Source organism: Durio zibethinus, chromosome 23 (assembly GCF_047325235.1).
Source record: "Durio zibethinus cultivar Kanyao isolate XHJ-2024 chromosome 23, ASM4732523v1, whole genome shotgun sequence".
NCBI lineage: Eukaryota > Viridiplantae > Streptophyta > Magnoliopsida > Malvales > Malvaceae > Durio > Durio zibethinus.
In genome coordinates this window covers 5,006,785-5,017,052 of record NC_143184.1, presented here as the reverse complement: position 1 = coordinate 5,017,052, position 10,268 = coordinate 5,006,785, and the positions used below count along the sequence as shown (strand labels likewise).

Here is a 10,268-nt window from a genome sequence, read left to right as displayed (position 1 = left end):
ATTTTAAGCTTTTTCTTCCTAAATTAAAGTGATATCACTATGCTATACAGATAAAGCTTTCATTCCCAACAAGATCAAGCTCACAATCACTGGCCAAAAAATAAAAGGATCAAGCTCACAATCTGTTTATCGTACCATCATCAAGAAGCCAAAGCACCCATGTTTATATTGGGACCTCGATCGATCATCGAGACAAACCAAAATGTAGTAGCAGCATTACTATTACTAAATGTGTGAAAAAAAAAAATCGAAGGTGGAGGGGATTCTGATTACTAATTCCAATTCTTTTAGGGTGTGGGTTTTTTAAATATCCACCTCATGTTGAAAGGAGCACCCAACCTTATCACATGTTTATATCTGATGTTGTCTGCCATCTTTGGTAGAGGAGGAATTATATCAAACAAAGCTCAAAGGTGGTGAAACAATTTATTGTGGTTAACTAGATGTATCCACTATCTAAATTTGTGCAGATATCTGTTGTTTTCTTGTGGATTTTTCAATTGGTCACTTTGAAAGCCATCAGTAAAAGGTTGTGTTCCTTTGTCACCTACGCTTAAAAATCTAGGTTCTTAAGAACAATGATTTGGGTTTCTTTGTCTTAAGCATTCTTTTCAAAGGTAAAATTGAATTTCCATTTTCATCAGCTTTGAGTTGGATTAATTGGAAGTACTCATTGGAAATTTGGAATGGCGTGTGTTTTTGTTCTCATAATTGCGCTCTTGATCTCAAAGCTAGCTAGATAGGATATGACAAGACCATAATTTAGCAAAGTTTTTGTATTAATCTCTTTTATCCTCTTTCATCCTGGAATTATTTCAGAAATTAATTTTGGTAGTTGGAGAAGAGGGACATTCCAACATGCTTCATCGGGAAAATTTATGGATCACCAATACCAGAATTTTTTAAATTAGATTTTTCTTTTTGGAATTTTATAATTATCTTGTTGATCGAATTATTCATTTTTGTGGACTTTGCAATGATAAAAATTTTCATTTTGGGTATTGTAATTTCATTTATCACCGAGTGTATGACAGAATAAGTTGTAAGATTTAAATTTTATAAGTGATCCAATTAATATGACTAGATATTTTTGTATAATTCGACAAACCCATAGATCTTGTCAAAGGCATATATCTGTGAGCCATTGCTTTTGTCATTGTCTACTTTATTTTATTTCTTTTGTTATTCACTATGGTTAACTCAAATGGTAAGAAGAGAAATTGATCTATTATCAATGTAGGATCAAATCTTTAAAAAAAAGAAAAAAAAACTTTGAAAATAAAATCTTAAATGTGTCAAGTCGACATGGAAGATCGATCTTTTAATATCATCGAAAAAGAAGATTAGGCCTTAGCAAAAACTTGAGATACCCCTTGACCATATTATAAAAAAATTATTTATTTAATTTTTTATGAAATCAGATATAATTGATCGTATTTTCCAACTTTCTTTACACAAAAATAGAATTTATGTTCAAGAATGATCAAATCAACCTTTAAAAAAGGATTGATCAACGTACTTTCTCAAAGAGAACTTTAGCAATGTGAAACGTGATCGTCTCTAAGTCACAGTGCGCAGCATAGTAAAAACTCCTTGCTACCGTAAGAAATGTTTGCTTGAATTCTGAGTTGATGTCGTCCGAGGAATTTTGCAGTACTAATTGAACAAGTTCTTGCATGTCGGACTCTATTTTCTGGGTTCTGGTGTGCTCTGTATCAGAATCGTCATGCACCTGAAACAGTTTATAACAAAAATGATGAGTAAAAGTTCGTTTTATTTTACATGCATTTATAGCTTAATTGTTTGAGGTGAAATGAGATCTTTGTGCAGCAAAAGATGACAATTAAACCCATTCATGGAATTACCTTAATTAGTTGGTATAAGTGAACATGTTATATTCACTATAATTGTAAAACTAATAATGTTTACGCTTTTCGATTGATTGGAAGTCTTCTTGGAATCCACTTAGGGGGAGTCTGTCAATTCATCAACTGAGGGATTTATTGCCATTAAATTGTTCATATAAAATTACTGGAAGTGTCATATTTTTCTTGTTGATGAATTGGGGGGATGGAAAACCCGAATGCATGACTCAAAAGAAATAGACAAATAAATGAATACTAGTAATAGTAGTAGTATATCAGTATAAAAGTAGAAGGAAGATGATAAAAGAATGCAGCCAAACGACTAGAAAGATTCCAGAGAGAAGCATTTGTCGTAGCTAGGTATACATATATTTCTTGGTTTCACGCAACTGACCTTTTGCTTTTGGTAGTGATAAAGCTGATGGCAAACTCTATTTGTGAGGTTGGAGAGTCGCTCGTACTGTGGATGAGACAACAGCTCCTCCAAGGACCAACGGCCAGAGCTAAGATTTATCGTTTGCACCACCAACTCTGCTAGTCCTTGGTGCCTATCACCTTCCTCTAGCCACATCAGCATCCACTTTTCCCACTGTTTTCCCTCCCAAAAAAGAAAATAAACATGAAATCAGAAAGCACCAAATTAACAAATTGGAATGAGTTCTGACACCAATGTATAGCTGTGCGATTGACTCATGAGGCAAGGAACTATATAGCTAGGACAATTTGATTTACTCAAAGATTTACTTACTGTTTGCATGTGAAGTTTATTACTAGTATATATAACGACAGATAAAAATAAGACATCAAGAACGAATGAATCTTTTTTCTTTTTCTAATTCATTGAAAAAAAAAAACTATAACCACGAGTCTGTTATCATCTCTCAAACCTCTCCATTCTTTTTGGTAGGAAACAGGATATAGCTAGGATAAAATGATTACTTACAGCAAGACGTATGCTGCAGCTAGTGTCTCGACCATGAGCCATAAGTGCGTCCAATGATAGGTGGTTCAGGGTCCAAAACAAGGTTTCTATCAGCTTCTGTATTGTCCTGTTTGCATACAACTTCCTGCAACAAAAATCACATGTACACATCAGTTTCTTTGTCAGCCTTTCTTGGACAGAACAGATTGACCCGCTCACTCTGTGACTCTCTTTTCGTCCTGCCCCTGCATCAATGACGTACGTTGAAGTACAGAAAATTTTTTTTTCTAGGCCAAATTTATTAAACCAACCAAAAGTTTACAAAGCTAGCAACAACTAGCAAGCAGAGATCCAATAAAATACTAGGAACAATAAGAGACACCGTTTATTGACAAGTATTACACTACAGTTTTTTACTCTAAAAAAACAAAAAAGTTCCGATTTCTCAACAAGTTAACGTCTCTTTTTTTTTTTTTTCCTCTCCACACACCGCATATCTATATTTGCATTATTTTTCTCACTAATTGCAATCATTTCTTCCCATGTAATAATAAAATTGCTAAAAAATGGGATTAACAATTAAAATTATAACATTAAACCTATTGTAATGGAGTACTACTTAAGAACGTTTTCGAGAAGTATAATTCACAAAACCATTTGATTTTAATGATTTTACAAGTCAAGACTGAAGAGTGACGACAAGTTTTATGATTTGTTTAAATTTTAAGTAATTTACCTTCCATTAATGTGGCTAAATCGTGCATCAACCACACTTCTGAACACTTGGACGAATGCTTTTCTCAGCTCACTAGGTTTCATTTCATTGTCGAAAGAAGAGGCAATAGTCTCAACCAAGAAGGCGGTCTTTGCCCATGCCAGCCTCTCTTGCGACCTTTCTGGCTCGAATATGCTGGCTGCTGCTATAAAATATGTTAAGAGAAGGAATCTCCGGCTCACCCCGAAATCACCAAGATTCATCTCCGAGTACCACCTGCTCAACATATATATAGCATATATAACTTGGAAATGGGAATTATCATATCGAATTAATGGGATAGAATAATTCAAGTTAAACATAGAGAGAGAGTAGGGATCCACTTATAATAGTATAAGTATTTTTATTTTTTTTTGGATCAAAATTAAATCTATAATATTTATACTTAGCCATTTTGATCTAATGACAAAAAATATGTGTAATACTTGTAAAAATATAAGTGAATCCCTCATATATATTCATGAAGAAGGAGGAAAATTGAATTTGACTTTAAATTTACTTTCATGAGAAATGAAAATTAATATAATTTACCAACGGGGGATTCCTGATCGATTGGATTACTTACTTTTGCATACTCTCCCATTCCATCTGATGTAAAGCTTGGCAATTATTGTAGTCTAGTTTTGCAAGCTCAAGATACACATTATTGTTTACGTACTGCATCCTGCATAGAATATAAAATATACTCTTAAAAGGTGATTAAAATTGTCTTTAAAAAAAAATTGTATGCATGAAAGCTTATTATTAGTTGAGTAGCAGTGGAGTATTTCCTTTTGGAATAAAAATAAAAGGTTTTTTCATGAATTAAAAAAAAAAAAAAAAAAAAAAAGATAAGGGGCTCTTGTGGCCTTGAGTGGTTGGGCAGCTAAAATGCTGATCAGATAAGCATAAAATTTTGCCGTTCATGATTATGGTATGTGAACAGTATACAACCAAGTATTAATGATGAATAATGTATCTTATTAATTTCTTTAATTTTCTAATTTGGCAATTACAAAGAAAAAAATTTTGAGTTTTAACAAAATTATTATTTTTAATTAAGAATTTAAACAGAAGCATGCACACTAGTTAATAATGGTAAGTAGGCACTTCCATTAATGAAATACCATATATGGTAGCATTAATATTAATTACTCCATATTCAATGTTTCTAATGTGCACCTTCAATCAGGTCAATTGCCACATTGCAAACAGACAAACATGATATCTAAAATAATATTCCAATGGGTCCTGACAGCGGATATTGTATTCCTAAATTATGACACATACGAATTCAGAAAATAAATTAACCCAACTGGAGTGTGTGTTAATGATGAGAATAGCGGCCAAAACTTTGATTCCTACCACCCAAGTTCGACTTTGCAAAATGTCAAAGCTTTCTTTTCAAAACTAAAAAACAACGCAAAATTTGTCACCAAGTAAGATAAATAAAGAAAAGCAGGAGATAGGAAAAGAAATAATGAGATCCCAGACTATATATAGGGATGTAATTCATCATCTAATTATATATTATCAATTTTTCTCATTTTAATCACTTTCTGTCTTACTTTTCCCTTCACCCCTTTTTGTTCCTTCAGTATTAATTAATTATATTATTATACCATGACAAAGAAATGGAGAACCTACCTGTAAAGTGTCTTTCCAATCCATACGTCATCTTCGCCTCCATACTGCTCTATGAAAAATCTGGTTTCCACTCTAGGCAGGCTTGCATACCATGGAATCTCCAACGCCTGCTCAACCTGTTAATCAATTTACAAAGAATTGATTAAAATTTTTGTATTAAATGATACTCCCAACCCTGCAAATTCCAATTAACAATCCGATTGATTTCTCCCTAATTGGACTAAGAAAAGACCGGGAGATTATTCACAACATTACTTTGTATTTTTGTTAGTATTGAAAATTTTATTTTATATATATATATATATATTTAATTTGTCTTTACTGTCAAAAGCTCATACTGTACATACACACATACATACATATACATATATATATATATATATGTTACAATGCTGCTCACTCACAGTCATAAACTATAAGTGCTAGTTATCTTTAGTTAAGCATGATTGTAGTTGCTGTTATTTGATGATGATCTTTTTGACTTTTGAAGTGGCAGAGTTTTTGCTTCTTTAATTAAGTATTATTACTGGTACTATAGTAGTTTATTTGGAAAATCGATGTGGCAAGATGTGAATTCTATGCTTGGTTGGTCGGGATGCAAACGGGTATTTGACATAAAGTTTGTCGCATTATAATTGCCCTTACTAAATAAAAACACAAAAAATATGTGCGTGGGGCTTAAAAAAAAAAAACAAAAAACAAAAGGAGAAAGATAGTATAGACTAACCAATAAAATAATATTTAATATGGGATGATTATTAAAAAAATTATGATAATTTTTATATAATGATTAAATTATTGTGTTTAATAATTATTTAATGATTTTATGTGTATGTGATTTTGAATCATTAAGAGTGATTCAATCACTATTTTAGAGGATGATTTTGAATCATTAACTTGTATAACTATTGTAATGTGTATGATTATTTTAATACTTTCAAACAAAGTAATATTTAATTTTTAATAATATCAAATATATATTAATTTTTAATTATTAAAAATTAATAATTTTTAACCAAACAAAATAATTATAGATCACATAGTGATAAGATTACCTTAATAATAAGATCACCTCCATAATTAAATTATCATAGTAATGTTGAAAATGATACAAAAGTTATCTAATAGTAGTAGAAATTTAATCCTAATGAAAAAAAACTTTGGTTTTGAAAAAAAGAGAGAGAGATTTAGCAGAGAAATCAGAGAACTAATTTCAAAAAGTACAGGCAAATATGTTTTTATGTGTCTAGCTACCATATTATAGTTCATTAATTTGGGTTTTTATGGAATATAAAAAGAATCTCCACCCTTAAATAAAAAGATGAAATTTGATATATCTATATATATATATAGTGGCTACACATTACCATAAAAAATAAGTTCAAGTTCTTGGTTATAAAAAAATTGCAACCAAAACGTAAGGCAAGAATTTTGTGGACGATATATACGTATTACCTCTCCAGATAAGTCTTTGGTTATGATCCATTTGTCTAAAAGTTCATCAGCAGCTTGTTTTTCTCTTAAGAATTTGGATGAAAAGCGCTTGGCATCCTCAAGAATCTTGTCTCCAGGGAACTGCACCTGTGAAGCCCTGTACAGGTTGAAAATCCCGGTTACAGCTTGGTTAGACTGCCCCACAAAGCAGAAGAACTCCCCGCCTTTCTCAAAATGTCGGAAGACGTCTGTCACATATAAAGTCCGATAATCGGTTATTAAAAATTAAAAAAAAAAACAATAAAACATGACACCATATTCCATTCGCAGAGATAGTGGTCCAAAGCTTAAGTTATACCAGCAGAAATCTCGTATCCATGTAACCTTAGTAACCTAAACCCCATTGCCGTATCGTCAATGTCATGAACCCTACTATTTCTTGCCCAGCAAATTCCATTTTCAGTCCAGTATCTGAAATTTAAGAAACCTGATGATGATCAATTTGAAGTTGGGAAAGTTAATTTCTTCGTGTCCTCTTAATTACTCGTATAAATAATTAGTGTTTCCTGGCCCATACCTGTAAACATAATTCAAACATTTTTTAATTTCTGGCTGGAAATATCTCGAAATTCCAAGGCGTTGCAAGCGGTCAACAGTCCAAATACGTTCGAACAGGTCAACCGGGTATACGTTGGGTACTAAATTAAATGAATATAAGCAAAATATTTATGTTAGAAACAAAAACACATGCATTAGAAAAGGTGAAAGAAAGACTTCCAATTATGAAAAATCGACAAAAGCTAATAGTACTTTACCTCCCCCATTGAATCTTTGAACAGTTTTCTTTAAATATCTGAGACAATTCTCATCTTTGGTTTGCATGAGTGCGAAGGCAGTGGAGGATGGAGAGAACAAGAATGACCCATCTTGGCACTGCAACTTCAAAAGCTTTTCCCAGTACAAGCCTGGCATCCCTTCTAGGCTATGGAGTAGTGTTGTGGGCACATTGTGCATAATCTCCTTCGGTATCCTATCCCACGCCCATAATAATTACATTACATACATGTAAAGATCATGAATAAGGTCTAAGGGTCCACTTTAAAAAAAAAAAAATGCAAGATAAGGCTACTTTTTTTAGTTTTACTTCATTTTAGCTTATGAAATTTGTCAAAAGCAACCAATATAATAATTGTGGAAGTTTGGGAATTTGAGTTGTTAAAACTACCTTGTGAGCTTTAGACCTCTCTTTGCATAGATGTCTTGGAAGACGGGGGAATCATACGGTACTTCAATGTTTAGACTTCGAGCTATTTCGAGAAGCGAAGGAAAAGCCACTTCAAAGCCGATCGGCATATGCTCCGCATTCTCGTTTTCGAGTTTGCTTATGTTCTCTTTGAAAAATGACACTCCTAAAGTATTCATTAAAAAAAAACCAAAATATTAGTTAGGCAAATCCGGAAAGAAACTGTCTTTCTGTCTTTTATTTTTAAACAAAATTTTACAATACCTTTCTGGCATTTATCTGGATGAATATCCCATTTTTTCAAAGCAATAACACAAGCCAAAGTGTTAATCAATCGATCATGCGCCGTAAATATGTGCCTATCGCCCCATGATCCGTCAGGAAGCTGATTGTTGGCAATCCATTCAAGGCTAAATGGAAACTGAGGAGCACCACTACCTTGGACGTCTTCAACGAGAGCAACCCAGGCTGTGTCATAAGCTGAGATGCTTATCTCTCCATCCTCCATGGAACCCAACATGAATTTAATGGTGTCGACACGTTCCTTAATCTTATTCGATTCCAAAACCTTTTTTGGATTAAAAAAAAAAATCATATCACCATATATATATATGAACTAAAAAAATAAGTTTTTTATTTGGGGGGGGGGGGTGTTGTTGAAATTATCAACCTCAAGAGCTTCCCCTTCTTCTATGTCATCATCCACAATTTCCTTCCACTTTATCACCGGCAGACCATTTTGAAACACGCCGGCATATTCTGCACATAAATACTTATAATTACTAGTAATTACTATCAAATATGGTGGTAAAAATCCAGGAAAAAAATCCAAAATACAAAAATGTTAAATTTGTAATTAAGATAGTACCTTGAGTGCGGGGTTTGGAAATAGCAGTGCATAGGTGGCGAATATCAAAGTTATCTCCTTTGTCTTTTCCCCATAACGGCCAAATGCCTGGAGTTAAAATTAAAATTCAGATTAATATATATATATATATAAAATTAATCCACCTGGTATTATTACCTTCGCTGATTAGTGATTTATGAAATTTTAACCTAAGCACATAAAATAAAAATAGGAGAAATATTATGGACAACATGTTGGCATGAGCCCAAACGGCTATTGATATATTATAATATTAAAGAGTTGGAATAAACTGTTTTAACACCATTCTTTTTGAAAAGTAAAAATAAGAAACTAAAAGCACTATTGCAAAAGATCAAGTAAAAGGTCTCTGATTAAGTTATATCAATTTTTCTAACAAGAGGGTAAAAAGAGAGAGAGAGAGAGAGAGAGAGGCGGGGGAAGAAAGAAAGAACGACAGAAGAGAACATAATGAATGTCTCCCTCCCGCAGAAACAATATGAATTGCATGTTGTTTTGTACGATCACTGAGAAATATTTTGGTTTTGTATGCTAGTTTTTAATCCCAGAATTTAAAAAAGCAAAATTAAGATGATTAATCCAATCACTATAAAAATTTTCCAGAGAGTTTTCCCAAGTTTTATCTAATTTCAGAGAAGGAAGATCCATTTTGCAAAAACCAAAAGACAAAAAGAGAAAAAAAAAAAAAAAAAAAAGGAATTAAGATCAGATTATAATAAAAAAAGGAGTTTCGATTTTTTTTTTTTGGTCTCTCCGCACATGTGCAGAACCATGATTACTAACAATTAAAATCACAATAACAAAAGTGAAACTGATGATGAAAATAAGTTGATATAATATATATATATATATATAATTAACAAACCTGCAAAAGGTAAGGGATGATGGTTGTTGGAGAAGAAAGAAGAAGAAGAAGGAATAGGAGACGAGGAGCTTATAAGGAAGAGGTGGTGGTGGATGGAGTGGGAAAACATGTTTTTGTTTTGCTGCGGAGAGGGGATATCGGTTGTGATTGAGAGACAAGTGTATCAACTCACAGCATTTAAAAGTAGAAAAGAAATAAGGCAAGCAGACAGAGACGACTTCCCAAGAGATTCCAGCTAATAGGTGCATGGGATCATCCAAATATATATGGAATTGAGGCACTCCTGTCCTTTTCCTTTCTCTTTGTCACTCCTCCGGCCCCCTCCCCCTCTTCACTACTATCTACTCGCTACTCTTCCAATACTATCTCCCCACCTTTTCTTTGTTGGTGAGCAGATACGTATAGTTGCATTCCACGTATTTATAGAATTTTTCTAGTTGTTGGTATATATTTGGTCATTTGAATTGAAATGTACAGTACTGTAAATGGATGGTATAGATATTTCATTAAGATTCCATCCCAATTATAAGATGTCTGTGTAATAGGTTGAAATACTTGATAAGTGATTGCTTGATTTGAACTCACAAATTGTTGAAATGATTAAATAAAGAAATAATGTGTTCAATGTTATTACTTCTTTATTTTCTTTTGG

The 10,268-nt window shown here is 32.7% G+C and overlaps 1 protein-coding gene across 1 annotated transcript; it reads right to left on the bottom strand.

Moving 5' to 3' along the window:
* Window positions 1-1,434: 1,434 nt before the first annotated feature.
* On the bottom strand, window positions 1,435-9,991 carry GA1 (Terpenoid cyclases/Protein prenyltransferases superfamily protein). Its single transcript, XM_022914101.2, has 15 exons — window positions 9,617-9,991; window positions 8,734-8,820; window positions 8,536-8,624; window positions 8,130-8,433; window positions 7,848-8,031; window positions 7,438-7,652; window positions 7,200-7,320; window positions 6,981-7,093; window positions 6,644-6,870; window positions 5,189-5,304; window positions 4,128-4,226; window positions 3,524-3,778; window positions 2,809-2,932; window positions 2,260-2,454; window positions 1,435-1,732 (listed from the first exon to the last, which is right to left on the bottom strand). The coding sequence occupies exons 1-15, from the start codon at window positions 9,723-9,725 to the stop codon at window positions 1,511-1,513; spliced, it is 2,460 nt and encodes an 819-aa protein (XP_022769836.1). The 5' UTR covers window positions 9,726-9,991; the 3' UTR covers window positions 1,435-1,510.
* Window positions 9,992-10,268: the final 277 nt, after the last annotated feature.

Excerpts from the sequence above, each read along its gene's own strand:
- GA1 (XM_022914101.2), bottom strand. The coding sequence starts at position 9,725 with ATGTTTTCCCACTCCATCCACCACCACCTCTTCCTTATAAGCTCCTCG. Across the intron at positions 5,305-6,643 it reads CCAAAGACTTATCTGGAGAG|GTTGAGCAGGCGTTGGAGAT; the intron begins GTAATACGTATA and ends ATTGATTAACAG. Across the intron at positions 2,455-2,808 it reads GCTGCAGCATACGTCTTGCT|TGGGAAAAGTGGATGCTGAT; the intron begins GTAAGTAATCAT and ends GAGGGAAAACAG.